Source organism: Gopherus flavomarginatus, chromosome 5 (assembly GCF_025201925.1).
Source record: "Gopherus flavomarginatus isolate rGopFla2 chromosome 5, rGopFla2.mat.asm, whole genome shotgun sequence".
NCBI classification, from domain to species: Eukaryota; Metazoa; Chordata; order Testudines; family Testudinidae; genus Gopherus; species Gopherus flavomarginatus.
Genome location: NC_066621.1, coordinates 42,687,298 through 42,704,772, shown reverse-complemented (window position 1 = coordinate 42,704,772; position 17,475 = coordinate 42,687,298). Strand labels below are relative to the sequence as shown.

At 51.5% G+C, this 17,475-nt stretch overlaps 1 protein-coding gene across 4 annotated transcripts in view; it reads left to right on the top strand.

Moving 5' to 3' along the window:
- Positions 1–17,475, top strand: part of ANO9 (anoctamin 9) — a 39,372-nt gene that overhangs the window by 11,318 nt on the left and 10,579 nt on the right. For all 4 annotated transcript variants that reach the window (XM_050952851.1, XM_050952848.1, XM_050952847.1 and 1 more), the window contains 15 exons: positions 340–476; positions 931–980; positions 3,402–3,460; positions 3,753–3,835; positions 5,965–6,099; positions 6,783–6,879; positions 7,330–7,390; positions 8,440–8,522; positions 12,220–12,324; positions 13,377–13,541; positions 13,641–13,677; positions 14,874–14,985; positions 15,614–15,671; positions 15,916–16,013; positions 16,994–17,157. In XM_050952851.1, the coding sequence (XP_050808808.1) occupies positions 340–476; positions 931–980; positions 3,402–3,460; positions 3,753–3,835; positions 5,965–6,099; positions 6,783–6,879; positions 7,330–7,390; positions 8,440–8,522; positions 12,220–12,324; positions 13,377–13,541; positions 13,641–13,677; positions 14,874–14,985; positions 15,614–15,671; positions 15,916–16,013; positions 16,994–17,157 (1,444 nt within the window). The remainder of the gene's footprint in view (positions 1–339; positions 477–930; positions 981–3,401; positions 3,461–3,752; positions 3,836–5,964; positions 6,100–6,782; positions 6,880–7,329; positions 7,391–8,439; positions 8,523–12,219; positions 12,325–13,376; positions 13,542–13,640; positions 13,678–14,873; positions 14,986–15,613; positions 15,672–15,915; positions 16,014–16,993; positions 17,158–17,475) is intronic.

Sequence of the window (17,475 nt, the reverse complement as noted above, 5' to 3'; positions counted from 1 at the left end):
TGAGCAGGAGGAGAGAACCTTCTCGCCCAGGGGAAGGGAAGTGTGGTAGGAGGAGAGCAGTGGGAGGGAAAGAGGATCAAAGTGGGGGAGAAAATTTAATGGAGCAGAGTGACAGGGCCCTGAAGAGGATGAGACTTTCCACACCATTCTCTGAATGTGGCTGCTCTGCTTCCTCTTGGTTCTCTGTTTTTTGCAGTGGTTTGCTCTGCAGCAGAGTGTTCTCTAGAGCTCCCACCGTCCTGCCTGCGGAGCAGCTCTTTGCCAACGGTCCAATCCTGTTGGATACTTGCTTCATCTGTATGTCTCTCTAATCTCCCTTCTCTCTGATCCTACACCCAGGAAATCGAGGACAAGAAACTATTCTATGGGGTCTATGCCCCAAGTGAAATCTTCCAAAAATACCAGTGTCTGCTGAAGAGCTCAGACAGCGGGTTGCAGAATCACCACATGGAGGAGAATGTGACCATCACCACCAGGTGAGCGTTTCCTTGATCTCAAAGACATCAGGGTGCAGGGTACTTCATGCTAATGCCTGTGATGGATCATGCACCCTAGGGCGAGACTTGCCTGTTAGCTGGATCACAGGCCCCCTTCCCTGGTTCCCCATGGGGAATTACTTTGCCGTGCTTTGTATCCTTACTAGAAAACCATTTAAAATCGGGAGTGATACTGAGCTCCTGTCCTCGCACATCTTGCCCCCCTAGCCTGGTCTCCACCAATTCCCCACAACTGAACCTTAGCCCCGTTCCCTCTTCCTGCCCTGGTCCTTGCTTCCGTACCTGTCCAGATCTCTTAACACATTCCTTAATCTCTGGATCCTGGGTGTAGCCTTTATCTCCCATTGCCCTGGTAATCCCAGGCCATTTTTCTGGCCCATGCTGACCCTTCAGTGTTTAATTCTTCTTAATCTCTGATTGTTTGGGGTTTCAGGATACGTATCGTCAACTTTATCCTGCAGAACACACAGATTTCTCCTGAGGGTAAGGAAACATTTCCTCCCTTCTAGTTGCTTTTGCCGTTCCCATGTGCACAGTCACAAATACACATCCCAAGCAGAGGCAGATTTACAATGAAACACACAGTGCCCTGGCACGGGGCCCCCCAATTACAGGGGGCCTCAGCCTCAGGGCTGAGCTGCCCAGCACTGTCCAGCACCCCCTGCAGGCAAGGCCGGCTCCAGGCACCAGCAAAGGAAGCAGGTGCTTGGGGCGGCCACTGGAAAGGGACAGCATGTCCGGGTCTTCGGCGGCAATTTGGCAGCAGGTCCCTCAGTCCCTCTCGGAGCAAAGGACTGGCCGCTGAATTGCCGCTGAAGAATGAAGCGGTGCGGTAAGGCTGCCACCAAAGTGCCACAAATTGTGGCTTCTTTTTTTTCCCCGTACTTGGCCGCTTGGGGCAGCAAAAAAGCTGGAGCTGGCCCTGGCTGCAGGGGGGACTGCTGTGGGGGAGAGCAGGGAGGGAGCCATTTAAGAGTTGTGCTGGAGGTGTGGTGTGCGGTGCGTTCGCCCAGCTGGTGAGCTGGCCTCCTGTGGCCCCGTGCGCCACAGCAGGCAGCCAGGTGAGGCATCGAGGTGAGGGGCTGGCTAGGGGCGTGCTTTAGGGAGGCGGACCTTCCTGTCCTCCTGCCCTGCTCCTCTGGATGCTGGGTAGCACAGGTGCAGTCTGTGACATGCACTGCTGCTGGCAGCTCCTGGAAAAAGGCCAGGGAAGGGAGCGGCAGGCCAGGGGTCTCACGTGCTCCTGCCTCCATGGCTCCCTTTGGCAACAACAGGAGCAGTGGCAGGGCAGCAACGCCTCCACCACCCAGCCAGGTAAGCAGGACCGGCGCTAGAGTTTTGAGCACCCTAGGCGGACGGCAATTTTGCCACCCCGCGCACTGGTCCCGCGGCTCTGGTGGAGCTGCCGCAGTCATGTCTGCGGGAGGTCCACCTGAACCACGCAAGCAGCCGACTGTCCGCAGGCACGACTGCGGCAGCTCCACGGGAGCTGCCTGCCGCCCCCTCCGGACACCCTGGACTGCTGGCTGCCGCAGCGGCGCCCTGACCCAGGGTCAGGGCGCCGCCACGGCAGCCGGCAGCCTGGGGTTTCCCTGGGCCAGGGGACCCCCGCCCCTGGGCTGCCGGCTGCCGCGGCGGCGCCCTAACCCGGGGGACACCCTGGGCTGCCAGCTGCTGCCGGCAGCTCAGACTCCCTCTCTGTCCCAGCAGCAGCGGCTGCTCAACCATTTAAAAAAAAAATTGGGGGCGCTTTTTGGCGCCCTCAAATCTCGGTGCCCTAGGCAACCACATAGTCCGCCTAAATGGTTGCACCGGCCCTGCAGGTAAGGTAATCCAGCGGCTGCGACAGGGACTGTCCGAGCCCCATGCACTGCCCCCCTGCCCCAGCCCATCCACCTCCCAGCCACCTGCCCTCACTCATGCACCCCCCCGACCCATCCCCACGTGCACCCTTTGCACCAAACAGAAGCTGCCCCAAGTAAGCGCCCCACAGCCCAACCCTCTGCCCCAGCCCTGAGCACCCTTCCAGACCCTGCACTCCAACTCCCACCCCACTCCTGCACCCTAACTCCCTCCCAGACCCCACACTCCAACCTGAGCCTCCTCCCACATCCTAATTCCTGGCCAGACCCCGCACTCCAGTGTTTTTTTTACTTGATAAAATGCTCTTATCCAAAGTGTTTTACAATAGTTAGCTAATGGTACAAACAATATTTGGAAAGATCATTAAGTGGTCTGGTGAGACCCTTATCAATTTTCAAGTGATCTGTGGGGGAAAAAAGTTGGTTTTGTTGTCTAATCAAGGTACCGAACTTTATTTTCATTTACTTCCTATTAATTATAATATAGGAGGAGGATGACGAAAAAAAGAATGAAAAATGGCAGGGTGGGGGAGATAAGAGAGAATGTTCTTTTTTTCTTGGCTGGGTCCTGGGCGGGGGGGCCCAAAACGAAGCTGAGCACAGGGCCCCACTAACTCTAAATCTGCCACTGATCCCAAGTGCAGCTCACATGGACATGTGCATTCCTAGCCTTGCACATGGGCATGCTTGAACTCGTGCACAGCCTTGTGCATACCCCAGCGTGTACATAAACTGCGAGAGACTCGTGGGTACAGCAGGACCATCACCTGTGCTGAGGTTGCCATCAGCGTCGCTCTGTGTGCTGACCATTGGGGGTTGTTCTACGTACTGTCTGTCTGCAATGGGCAGAGTCTGGCTGTTGCCAATTCCTTTTCAACACCAAAGCAGAGCTCTGAACTCCAGTTCTGTTCAGGTGTCACCTACAGCTTTTTCTCTTAACAGGGGGATTTGGATCCTAGGGTCAGCCTGGGTTCTACTGGGTGCTGGGGGGGATTGTGCCTGCCTGTCACTGTTAACTTTCCTGTTCCTGTTTTGCTGCCAGAGACGCTCCAAAAGCTGATAAAGGCAAAGGTCTTTGAGGCAGCATTCCCATTGCACAAGGTGAGGAATCTGAGGGTGCCTCGGTGCTGAGAGTGTGTGTATGCGCAGGAGACAAGGTGTGTGGATTGCAGATGCAGGAGAGGAAGTCGGTTAGTAGGGGAGGAGTGACTGGGAAGACAGAGGATTAAGTCATGGTCCCAAAGATCCTTTGGCTGAGGATGTGGTGGCATGTGTCTGGAAAAAGCCCTAACTAATGTCTTAGTAGGGGTGTGGGGAGTTCTGCGGGGGAGGGAGGGAAGGGTTGGCAGTTGATATATCTCTCTGTGCCTGATCTGAATGCTGTTCTTTCTAGCAAGAAGGGCTGAGACAATTACTGAAGGAGAATTGGGCCCGATGGAGAAAGATACTGAAGAAACAGCCAATTGAGGAGATCAGGTAACCCACGCCAAGGGATGGACAATGAGACAGCACAAGGCCACCATGTAAAATACCCATCCAGAATAACTTCATTACACGTAACTCTGAGCACTCAGCTCCTTGTGTGGGGGGAGTTCTATCCAGGGGTGAAAGTAAGATACAAGACTTACCAGTATGGGGGCCTGGTGCCTCGGATGGAAGGGGCTGGGTTGGGGGGTCAGCCTCCCCCAGCCACCCCTTCCATGCTACCTGGGGACTCCAGCTGCTTCCACAGCAGTGCTTTAACATCGGCTGTGTATGGGTTGGTACTGGCAGCCACTTCTTACAGGGACGCTGTTCTAGCCCATACTGTCCCACTTTCACCTCTAGTTTTACCTCGTCCTCCATATGACTCCAAGTTCAAACCAGAGCTGAACAAACTTGGTTTGCCTAACTGTGAACCCACTGGACTTGTGGGTTAAGGGGCATAGAATTGTTACACTAGATTAGACTCGTGGTCCGTCTAGTATCCTGTCTTTGGCAGCTGCTGGCACCAGCTGCATCAGGGGAAGATGCAGCAATTCTGCAGAAGGTAATTATGAGATAACCTGCCCCGAGGGAATGTGCCTTTTAACCCTCCACACCCTTCCTCCAAACAGAGATTGGCTCATACCGTGAACCAAGAGGGCTATATCCCTTTCAAAACCCTTGGAGTTTTTAATCCTTACAATTTGTAACTATGGATATCCTTATCCGTAAAACTGTCCAGCTCTTTTTCAATCCTGCTAAGCTCCTGGCCCCAGTTGTACCCAGTGGCAATGAGCGTCTCATGCTAACTCTACATTGTTTAAAAAAGCATTTCCTTTAACCACGTTTTAAGTTGCCACGTTGCACTTTGAATAGCTCCTTATTCTTGTATTGTGAGAGCAACTCCTGACCTGCCTTCTTTAGGCCATTCAAGTGTACAAAATAATGAATGTCTCGTTTTAGTGGTCACCTTGCTAAGATAAAGAATCCTAGGAGAGGTTATTTTTTCCCCATGCCCCTAAATCATTCTCCCTGACCGTCTCTGAACCCCTCTGAGGGTACGTCTTCACTACCCACCGTATCAGCGGGTTGCAATCGATTGCTCGGAGATCGATATATCGTGTCTAGATGAGACGCAATATATCGATCCCCGAACGCGCTTATATCAATTCCGTAACTCCACCAACCGAACGGAGTTGCGGAATCGACAGGGGGAGCCGCGGACATCGATCTCGCGCTGTGAGGACGGTGAGTAATCCGATCTTAGATACTTCGACTTCAGCTACGTTATTTACGTAGCTGAAGTTGCGTATCTAAGATCGATTTTCCCCCGTAGTGTAGACCAGCCCTGAATCTACTTTTTCTTTCTCTCTCTCTCTCTGGAGATGGGGTGACCAGTACTGAACACAGCACTCCAGATTAGGGTGACCAGATGTTCCGATTTTATAGGGACAGTCCCGATATTTGGGGCTTTTTCTTCTATAAGTGCCTATTACCCCCCAACCCCCATCCCAATTTTTCACATTTGCTATCTGGTCACACTACTCCAGATGGAGCTGCACCATTAGCTTTATATGTAGGTATTCGCCTTTCTGTGTTAGTCTCAAGTTTGTTTATTCTGGCTACAGCTGCACCTCACACAGATCTTCACTGTGCTGTCCTGGATCTCTTTCCTGTGTTGTTACAGACTTACCGAGAACCCATGAATGAGCAGCTCAAATCTGTCCCTCCAGCGTGTCAGTACTGTATTTAATCAGCTGCCATCAGCTTGCTCATTTGCTTAGCTTGGTTACTTCCTCCTCATGTTTTCTCTGGCCCTGACTAACCTGAGTGTTCAGCATTGTTTTCTCAGGAGACATTTGGCCCCTCACTGTTCACCCCGCCCCCCCAGATCATTAACACCTATATCATCAAGGCAAGGGCGGGTCATGCAGTGACCTAAGGAGAAGCAAGAGGATGGGACTGACAGATCTTTGGGGACAGCATCCCCCATGCTGAGGTCCTGGGGGAAATTCCCAAGGGATTCCGTGTGGGGAGACCACTGTCTCAGGGCATTTGGCTGACACTGGATATTGTCACTGCAAATCTGGGGCTAGATGGGATCTTTGCTGAGTGATTTCAGCACCTGTCTTGTCTTTCAGGAGTTATTTTGGGGAGAAGGTGGCCCTGTATTTTGCCTGGCTAGGCTGGTACACCCGCATCCTGTTCCCAGCTGCTGTGCTAGGCCTGCTTGTCTTCCTATATGGGATCTTTCATTTTGATTCCAGTCAGGTCAGGTAAGTGCATTGAGGGGACACTGTGTGTCCATGTCTTGTCGTGTGTCCAAGTGTATGCATGAATGTGTGAATGCAGGTGATCACATCTCCTATACATGGCATCCAATCCTATGACTTCTCTATGGAACTGCCTCTGACTTCTACGGGAGCTCTGCATGCAGAGGGCTTGCAGGGCCATTGACTTCCAGCGACCGCGCCACTTCATGGAACAATGGCAGGATCTCTGAAGTGTGACAGCTCTCTAACCGCATGATAGTGATCATAATGGCTCCTGTGGGCTTTATTGGGATGTGCACTGGCGCATCCCAGTACCCAGTTAGGCCCTTGTAAAGAATGGCGTGTCCGCTTTGGAGAATGGGGACATATTGCAGGCAGGGGCAAAAGATTGTCAAGTGTGTCTAGGCTGCAGACTGCTAGCTACACCCGTGCATCTGGCTGTGACCAGGGGAGTGTGTATGAATATGCATCTGCGGGGAAGCTTGCCAAGGAGGAGACCTCACCTGGCACTATCAGGGCACTAATATCTGGTAGCTGCAGCATAGAACTATATTCCATCCATTAGCGGTGAGTACCTGTTCTGCCTCTCCCTTGGCTGTTGACTGAGTGTGATGGCTGGAATGAGCACACAGCTGATGGGCTAGCAAAGCAACCATCATACTCCTTAATTTCTTTCCTGCCTCCAGCAAAGAGATCTGTGAAGCCAACACCACCATCATGTGCCCACTCTGCGATCAGAAGTGCCCGTTCTGGCAGCTGTCAGATACTTGCACCTATGCCAAGGTAAATCAATGCTCACCAGAGAAACCTTCCATTTCTCCACTGGGTCCTTGTTTCCAATAGCTGCTGTGCTTATGCCTCCTCACGATACCTCCAGCAGCATGCGGCCAGTATGTATCCTCTTGGGAAATGAGTCAGCTGCTGACGGTGGCTGCAGGGAGCTCTTGCAAGTACTACAGCAGAGAATTATGTCCAGCTCCATTGTCTTGCCTGTGGGGTGGAGGCTTCCCAAGCTTTGGGTTGAGTCTTAAGAACTCCAGGTTTCTGATCTTCTATCTCCTGTGATGTCCTTAGAGCCATGGAGCACTGCTCTCCCACGTAGAACTGGGCACAGTACCACTGCTGCAGTCCTCGCAGCACCCCGGGTGCCTCCTGCGTCCTCTCCAGCCAGATTCCTCCTCTGTGCTCCAGGCTCCTTTGTAATCCCTTCTTTCTCGGAATCTTCTTTTCCAGGTCACTCACCTGTTTGACAATGAGGGAACGATTCTCTTTGCAGTGCTTATGGCTCTCTGGGGTAAGTTTCTGTCTCTCCGTGCCTAGCATGAGGCTTTGAAGTGGGAATGGCCTGTCAGCTGCAGCCTGCTGTGGGTCTGGTAACAAACTGGGTTTCTGTGTTGTTTATTCAGAACCTGCCAACATCCTCTCTGCCAGGCAGAGAGGTGTAACTTTACTGGGGAAGGAGTGGGGTTGGGCAGCGTGTGACGGGAAAGGGATAGGCACTGGTGAAGTTACATGCATTTGGGGATGGGCTTTGTTACTTTGTAACTTTAGATCATTGGTTCAAATCCAGTTCTGAACATTCCCCTCTGGAGTCTGGTCAGGGGCCTGTGTGAAATGAATTTGGTGGCCCATTTGTCTATGGATTTTCTCTGTACCCACCACAGTAGCATCTGTGTATCTAATCTGGTTTCATTTGAGCTCTGAGGTTACCAACATATGCATTCCAAAAGCATTGCCACAGGTAGTACCAAATGGTATCCTCAAGGTCTGACTGGGCTGTGGAAGCTGCCCTAAGTCAGAGCAGTCCTTGGGGCTACTCCAAGCTATGCAGAGGCCCTCTTGGCTTCCAGAGAAGTCCAGAATTCCAATATAAAACCACTCCTGTGTCTCCATTTCTTCCCACTCTCCTGCAAAGCACAGCACAGGATCTGGTCCAAAATGTTTTGCAAGCAGCTTGTGCAGCGGAGAGACAAGAAACATGCCCCAGAACAGAGATGAAGAGTAAATAACCCAGGTGATGGGAGTCTGTCAATATTGGCTAGAAAATATACTGTAGACTGGCCACCATGTCCTGGAAGTGCATTCAGACCTAGCTATGATCCTCCTCCTGGATTGACCCCACTTGGCTACCAGCAGTAAACATCCCCTGTCTGGAGGTCTTTTCTACAGAGCGCTCCAGGCTGCTTCCTCCACGTTGGAGAACCTGGATGCTTAGCAGCGCTTCCCCTACCTGGCCTGTAGGAAAGGCGTGTGCTCCTGTGACTGCTTCATTAAGTCAATGTCTCCATGGGGCAAAGGAGTCTCTGCTGCTCTGACTGCATTGTTCTGTGGTTTCACCTACAGCCACCGTGTTCCTGGAGCTGTGGAAGAGGAAAAGGGCTGAGGTGGTCAGTGGCTGGGAACTGTACGGGTGGGATGAAGATGAGGTGAGAATAAGTCACTCCTTTGCACTGTCTTCCTCTTTGTTGGCTCATAGACTTTAAAGGCCAGAAAGGACCATCACGATCACCTAGTCCAGTCTTCTGCACATCGCAGCCACAGAATCTCACCAACCTACTCCTCTCATAGACTTCTAACCTCTGGCTGAGTTACTGACATCCTCAAATCATGGTTTAAAGACTTCAAGTTGTAGAGAACCCACCATTTACACTAGTTTAAACCTGCAGGGAGCCCCATGCGGCAGAGGAAGGCGAAAACCCTCATACAGTTTCTGCCAATCTGACCTTGGAGAAAATTCTTTTTAGGTCTCATATATAGCTATCAGTTAGGTCCTGAGTATGTGGGCAAGACCCACTAGCCAGACACCTGGGAAAGAATTCTCTGTAGTAACTCAGAGCCCTCTCCATCTAGTGTCCCATCACCAGCCATTGGAGATCAGCTACATGCCATTTGTAGTCACTCATGATACCTTTCCCTCCATAAACTTATCAAGCTCAGTCTTAAAGCCAGTTGGGTATTTTCTCCTCATTGCTAGCCTTGGGATGCTGCTCCCGAACTTCATTCCTCCTATGGTTAGAAACCTTTGTATAATTTCAAGCCTAAACTTGTTGATGGCTGGTTTACCTCCATTTGTTCTTGTGTCCACTGTGACAGGTTAGACCCCCTTGGGATGCCACCTGATGGGCTTGGGTTTCACTGAGCCCCTCCTCCTGCTCCACCAGCCTGGATTCCCTCTCTCTGTTTTGCTGAATTAGGCTCTCCGGCCTCTTGCAGCACACAGGGTGGCAGGGCCACACCCCCCTGCAGACACAGACTGAAGTCAGCTCTGTGTGAGAAGATTCACCCAGCACTCACGTACACACCCCTTTTGTCTTGCAGTTTATAGAAAGAGTTTCACACACGAACTCGTAAAAATCCCCCCTCTCCCTCAATGTAAAGAGAGAGATGCACAATTTCTTTCCCCTCCCAGTTAGGATTTGCATAATCTGGGTTTCATAATACACAAAACAAATTTATTAACTGAAAAAGGCAGATTTTAAGTGACTATAAGAGATAACAAATAGGACAAAGAAGATTACTGAGCAAATAAAACAAAATACACAAGCTAAGCTTAATACACTCAAGAAACAGATTACAAAATGTAATTTTTTATCCTAAATGTTGTTTTAGGCAGGTTGCAAAGTTTCTGTAGCTTAGCGCAGTGGTCTCCAAATTGGGGTATGCGCACCCCAGGGAGTGCACAAGACAATCCATTGGGGGGCATGGCAGGAGGAGCACTGTCGGAGGGAACAAGTGAGCAGGGAAGCTGCCCCACCCCCCTGCAGGCAGGGCCACCCAGAACGCAGGGGCTTTAGGGGCTACAGGGCACTGGGCTAGGAGCCCTGGGTCCCTGGCCTGCGACTCTAAAGCCCTTTCGGAATGTGGCCCTGAGTCCTCCGGCCTGTGGAGGAGCAGGGGCAGCCGCACAGCCAATGGCCAGAAAGAAGCGACGCTTTCCCCTTCAAAGACTGCTGGAGAGAAGCGGCGCTTTGAAGGGGAAAGCAGCACTTCTGTCTGGCCCCTGCTCCTCCTGAGTCCTCTGGCACATGCTCGCAGGGCTGGATTCTGAAAGGGGCTTTAGACCTGCAGCCCGGGGCCCCCTTAGCCCAGGGCCTTGAAGCCCCTAAAGCCCTTGCATTCCGGGTGTGGAGGGGGGAGGGAGGTCCCAGAATCCTGGCCATGGAGGCGGTGCCACACTGCACAGAGCCACCTGCAAACCCCCTGCACCAAACAGGAGCTTCCCCAGATAAGTGCTCTGCACCTCCTGCCTGTCCCAGGCCTGAGCCTCCTCCAACACCCCCACGCTGAGCTCCCTCCCAGACCCTGCACCCCCACCCTGAGCGCCCCTCCACACTCTAACCCTAATCTAAACCTTTGAATCGCTGTATCACAATATGTTAAACCAAGATTTTCAGAAATAATGAAGCATATTTAATCACACTGCTCTCACTAAAAAATATATTTTTTTGTGAGAGCAAAAAGGTGTTTTGTACTATTAATAAAATACAATAAAAATATTGTTTGTTTCATCTTCTCATTCTTTTTTAATTTCTATTTTTGTATGTTTTATAATGTATATAATATATTAGTATAGTAGTACATGTATATAATTTATACATAAATAAATATACATATATTGGGGGTGTGTGCTCAAATTTTTTTTACTGATAGGGGTGCGCGATCAAAAAAGTTTGGAGACCACTGGCTTAGCGTTCCAGACGGGACCCTGTCTCAGTCTGGACTCCCCCCTTGCCTTCCTTTCAGGTGTCTTTAGCAGTCTTTCTTCTTGGGCGGGCAGGCCACGGAGTAGAGTCTCATTTGACTTCCTCCCCACCCTTAAATAAGGTTTACATAAGGCAGAAATCTTTTGTTTCCAGACTTGCCCCCCTCCTCTCTCCTTTTAGTGGAAAATTACAGGAAGTCGAAGGGGAATAATGTTTAGTATCAGGTGACAGGATCACCTGACCTAGTAGTGCACAGAGACAGGAAGGAGAGACATTAGTATCTTCACAGTCTTGTTTCTTCCTAATGGCCCATCAAGTCTGATGGCCTGTTGTCTGGTGGGTGTGTCCCAAATACATACTCAGTTGTAATTGTTACATAGTCCATATTCCTAACCTTAGATACAGAACTGATACATGCATACAAATTGGATAATCACATTCAGTAAATTGTAACCTTTCCAAAGATCTCACATGACCCATCTTTCATAAAACATCTTAGTTATGCCATAGTCATATCATAGCAATATTTCTATGAAGAATATGGGGTGTAACGTCACATCCACGTTGACACTTTACCTTAAATAACTCCTCTCCCTCCCTGGTACTTATCCCTCTGATATGTCTATAGAGAGCAATCATATCTCCCCTCAGCCTTCTTTTGGTTAGACTAAACAAGCCAAGCTCTTTGAGTCTCCTCTCATGAAGTAGGTTTTCTCTGCACCTGTTCCAGTTTGAATTCATCTTTCTTAAACATGGGAGACCAGACCTGCATGCTGTAAACTTCCTTCCCTCCCTGTGCCATTGTCTCTCTTGCCAGGAGGCAGGTGGGATTCTGTGCTGTGTACAGGCATATGGAAAAATGCTGTTCAAACTAAAGGCAATGCTAGGAAGACACTCACTGCTGAGATCCCAGCTGGTACTGCAGAGGAGACTGAACTGGGATTAATGAGGCACTGCTGTAGGAGAGGTTCCCCCAGATCTTCCTGCCTTTTATTAGGAAAGGAGTGCAGGGCTCCTGAAGTCCTTTCCCTGAAAGGGTTTTAGATGCAGGCTACGCATTAGTGCACAGCACAGGAACTACTGTCACTCATGTTTCTAAAGACTGGGGTTGGTCAGATCAGTCTGCAACATGCCTGTGTGCATGATATAACCCACAGCCATTTCTAGTAATGTCCAATCCAGGCCAAGTTATGGAGACCCTGTGCTAGCCAGTGTGGGAGATGTCAGGCTTAGACATGCAGGCTACATGAAGAAATACCTTAGGATCTGCTACAAGTCCTGTCCGTCGTCTTCCCTGCCAGAACATGTCATGTTCATCGCATGCCTCCATGTCATTGACACATGAGGCACTATACTGCCCCTTGGCTTGCTTTTCCCTAATGTATGGCTCTGACGCATATTCTTTTTCCCCCATCCCCAGGAGGAGCTGGCCTTGCAGCTGATCAATAACCCAGCGCATACCCTCAAGTTGTACCAGCACTCTTATATCCGCAGCACTATCCTGCTTCTCTTAGTCCTGCTTATGGTACGTGCTATTGACTCAGACACCTCCATGGGCTTGGGGATTTCTACACCATTGAGCTATAGGCGCATGTGGTTGTGAAGTGAATGACACAGAAAGGTGTTTGAAGGGGGACAGGACACTGAATAGCTTTGGGGGTTGGGGATGGGCTGCAGAGCCTTTCAGCTCTAAGATGCCAAGTGGATTCTGGCCCAGGGTGGTGGAGATTTCAAGTCATCACTGTTGTATGGCTGCTTGGTGGCCTGTGTAGTGGTCTCAGTCTGGTTCCTAAAACACCCCCTAGATGAGTCAGCATTAACTGGTCCAGTCTCGGAGCAGGCCTGGACTGAGTGGGCTGGAGACCGTGCACTAGAAAGGAGTGAAGCAGGGGCAGTCACTCCGTGGGAAAATGTGAACAGCTGTTGGATGTCCTCTGCCTGTTCTTTGGATAGATGGGGGGAAGGGAGGGTGCATTCACTTAGGCACTAAACTCACATGGGGATAGCAGAGAGGCAGCCATTTGCCAGTTTGTTTGCTGAGAGCTCACTGGCATGTGCCAGCTGCCTGCCACTCTGCCATGCTGCTGCAGAGAACGTCCCAGCTCCCATCCCTTCCTACATACAGTGTTACAGGGGAAATGGTGTAGAAAAAACCTTTTCAAACTATGCACCAGAGGCAGAAACAGGATGAGTGACTATTACTTTACTCACGAGGGGGGGCATAGTGAACAATGTGGGTGCCAGCAACATCAGACCATACATGCACACGCTTGCTCCTCCCCCCCACACTGCTGGTCAATATCCTCTGTATTTAACCACCTCACTCCTCCTAGAAATTGCGCTGGGCACAGGCATTCCACCTTGCAGGCTGGGCATGGGCACTAAGGGCCTGGATCTTGGCCTGCAGCTGCTAACCACACAGAACCCATCATCTAGCTGCATTTAAGTCTGTTGTTCCCACCCCCATCCTCATGCACCCAGTTTGCTCAGTTTCCCCCTCCACCTTCATTACCTGCCTCCCCTGCTCGGCCCATCTCTAATCCCCACAAGAGCTCTGACAACACGCTGCCCTCCCAGATCACTGTGCTCATTGGCCTTGCCCATGCGCTCGTCATCTACCGGGTAGTGGCGACTGTCGTCTTCACCCAAAGCGACTTCGAGTTCATCCGGGAACGTGCCAGCACTATGGCGGTGATGACAGGGGCCGTGCTGCATTACATCACCATCATCATCATGACCAAGGTACGGAGTGCGGCGTAACGGGAGCCCTCCTCGTTATCCCACCATCAAACACCCTGCCCGTCCCATCTCTCCGTTCACCCTCCCTCTCCTGTGTTGCAGGTGAACAGGCGTGTGGCACTCTTTCTCTGTGAGCTGGGTAAGGCAAAGCGCATGCTGTATTCACCCTGCATCTAGCATCCTCCAGCGCAGCCAGCTGGATTATCCTGAACATTGTTGGTGGAGCACTAAAAGGGGCTGAGTCTTTCCATTGATATCAATGGGCTTTTTCACTCTGGCCTTCACAGCTGCTCGTACAGAACACTTGAAATAGGCTAATGCCACCTAGCTCCTGGACAGCCAAGGTTCTCAACCTTTTTCTTTCTGAGGCCCCCCACAATATGCTATAAAAACTCCATGGCCCACCTGTGCCGCAACAGTTGTTTTTCTGCATATAAAAGCCAGGGCTGGCGTTAAGGGGTTGCAAGCAGAGCAATTGCCTGAGGCCCCATGCCACAGGGGACCCTGCAGAGCCACATTGCTTGGGCTTCACCTTCAGCCCTGGGTGGTGGGCTTAGGGACCTGGGCTTTAGCCCCATATGGGGTGGCTCGGCCTTTTTGCCCTGGGCCCCAGCGAGTCTAATGCTGGCCCTGCTTGGCCCCTGAAACCTGCTTGAGGTCCCTTAGGGGGCCCCGGATCCCTGGTTGAGAACCACTGCTATACGGCCCAACAAAGAGAAGGATATTGCCACAGCCGCCGCCTCCGTCCCCCAGGCAAACGAATGAGCCCTGGCCAGAGCTCTAATAACACAGCAGGCCGGGAGCAATTCCAGAGTCAAGGGTGTTCCGTTGGGAGGCCCCTAGTCTCAGATAGTTAAATAGAGGGACTCTCTGCTCCAGCCCCCATCCTGATCTCAGCTGCTACCAAGCCTCATGTAAAGAGAGGTGAGTCTGGCAGAGAGCCAGCACCCCAGCCAGGGAGGGCTTCAGAGAGCCAAGTCAGCATGTTGGATTGCACCCTGACGTTAACAGGAAGCCAGTGCCGCTGCTGGAGAGCTGGTGAAATTGGTGCCTAGTCTGCCCCAGCTTTGGTTTGAGTGTAGCCCCAGCACATTTCATTGCTGCAACAGAAGCCACAGGTACATGGATCACTGTGTCAAAGTCCTGGGATTGCTGAGGCTCACTAGAACCGGGGCTACAAATCCAGGGGATCAGGTTCAGGTCCAGGGGATTCTGGGTCAGTAAAAGGCCCAAGCGCTTTGGAATGAAAGCATGACGGGCTGAAGGTGCCTGTCCAGGAAGGAGGGGGGCTCCTGCTGCTGCGAGTAACCCACCCACGTGCACTCCCATTTCCAGAGAAGCCACGGACGTTTTCGGAGCGTGAGAACATCTTCACTGTGAAAATCTTCACCTTCCAGTTCTTCACCTACTTCTCCTCACTGATCTACATCGCCTTCTTCCTGGGAAGGTGAGCACGGCTATGCCCCGGCCAGGTCCCCAGCTGAGGTCATTCGGCACAGCAAGAGCTGTACCCCATTAACCCCGGGCGGAGCTCTGCATTAGTACTATAACACACACCCAGGGCCAATCACCCTAGGGAGGCCCATAAACCCAGTTAGGTTTGCCCGGTGCTTCTAATGTTTGGTTGCAGGGGGAAGGTGTTGGCTGCTCTGGTGGCAGGGATAAAGAAGGCTGGTGCCACTAGTGAGTTAGTGAGAGCTCCTGCAACTTGACTTCCTGGATGTTGATTCTGTGGGTGAAATCTTGGCCCCCTGGAGGTCACTGGGAATTTTGCCACTGATTTCAATGGGGCCAGGATTTCAACCTTGTTTTTTGGAATGGCTGTGTAGTTCTCCACCTCTCTCGGCTTGTCTTTCTCTCAGTTTCTGTCTGTCCCTCTCTTGCTGGGTTGCTGCGCTTGACTCCACCTGTGTTTGTCTCCCACCCCCTCTCTCTTTTAGTCTCTGCACCTGCCTCTCTCTTCCCTTTGGTGCCTGGGTCTCTGGCCCGGGGGAGTCATTACCCTTCCTGCTTACAGAGGGAGGGGCTGGGAGCACCAGCATCAGGCCTGTTTAACTCTGCACTCTTCTGATCAGGATTAACGGCCGTCCTGGGAACTACGTGCGTGTAGCTGGCAAGTGGAGGCTGGAGGAGGTGAGTAAATTGTCCATAGCGCTCCAATACACTCTCCGCATCACTCCTGCTCCCTGTCACACCTCTCTGCCCCTTCCCCACCCACATCCCTGGCACTGTCTCTGTTAAAACCGTTGCTTCCTTCTACCCAGTACAACCCTTCCAATCATTCCAGGTTCTTCTTGGCCCATGTACCTAGCACCCAGCCCTTTGTCCCAAAGCCAGCCCATCTGGTCTGCACAATATAACTCTCTTCTCTTTGCAGTGCCACCCCAGTGGCTGCATCACTGATCTCTTTATCCAGATGGCCATCATAATGACCCTGAAGCAGACCCTGAGTAACTTCGTGGAGTACCTCACCCCGTAAGTCCGCGTACCCTAGGCACTCATGCCAGTAGGATGTGCTCACATATCTGAGCTGTATGTTTCCGCTTGCAGAAGCACTCTGCTCTGATTACAAACTTTAACTGGGATTCCCCCAGGCAGTGTCTGGGGAGGGTGAGTGTGAGGCCGGTTGCTGAGATAAGATTAGTCAGCAAATTCTCTTCAGGATAAAATGAAATCTGTCTCTGGAGAAAGCAGAAATAGAGCCGGTCAAGGAACAAGAACAATAACATGTGACACCGTGACTAATCACAGAGCTAGAACAGTGCATTCCGAACACAGAACAATGGACAGGAAGGTCCGTACGCAGAGTTCAGCTCAGACCTTGTCACACAAACAATTTGAGAAAAGAACAAATAAATATAATGGGGCTTTGCTCCTGGACAAGTCAGAGAGAGAAAGGGCTGAACTCACTGAATAAATTATTCCCCATGAACAGCTCTAACTGGCACCTTGACCTGACACTAAAAATTCACTCCATTTTTATTTTAAAACTAATTTTCTTTGACATTTGGAGTGGCCTCCTAGCTATTTGGTATGTTTGCCGCCACTTGAATTTTTAAGCCTCAACTTTGCTTGTCCTGGGGAGTAGTTACACCAAAATAGCCCTGTTGATTTTAGTGGGATTCCTCACGTGCTCGTCAGTGTCAGAACGGGATACATGGTCAGGCCGTTGGTAAACTACAGGTATTGGGCCATCTTATAGATGGAAACTGCCTTCTGCTATTGGTAAGAATTCCCTCAATAACATCAGCAGAAGGTGATATGTTTGAGAGAGGGGAAGGAGGAGAGTGTGTGTGAGACCTTACAGCAGAACCAACCCAATGCTCAGGTCTCCATGTCAGTGTTCCAGAGGGGTTACCATTGGCCCAGTGCAGGGAGCTGCTCTGGTAGCGCCCACACTTGGCTCTTTAGCATATATCCCTCACCCCTCTGCCCTTGTGTTACTGTCCCTGCAGCTGGCTAAGATTAAGGTTCCGAAAATCACTTCCCAACCCAAAGGACAAAGACAAGGTTCACATGGAGAAAGGACCCGAGGACTCCTGCAAGGAGCAGTGGCTCAACAACTACCAACTCAACGAGGTCAACGTCTTCAGCTTGTTCGACGAGTTCTTGGAAATGAGTATGTGGCGCTCTGGGGTCACGGGTGTAACTAGTGGGCAGCAGAGAATGCCTGGTTCTCAGGTGCTGTGTTCTGGGCCCACGCCTGCCCATTCCCATTGTCTCTTCTCTTTGGCAAGGCCGGCTCCAGGCCCCAGTGCGCCAAGTGCGTGCTTGGGGCGGCATGCCATGGGGGGCACTCTGCCGGTTGCTGGGAGGGTGGCAGGTGGCTCTGGTGGACCTCCCGCAGGCGTGCCTGTGAAGGGTCTGCTGGTCCCGCGGCTCTGGTGGAGCATCTGCAGGGACGCTTGTGGGAGGTCCACTGGAGCCGCGGGACCGG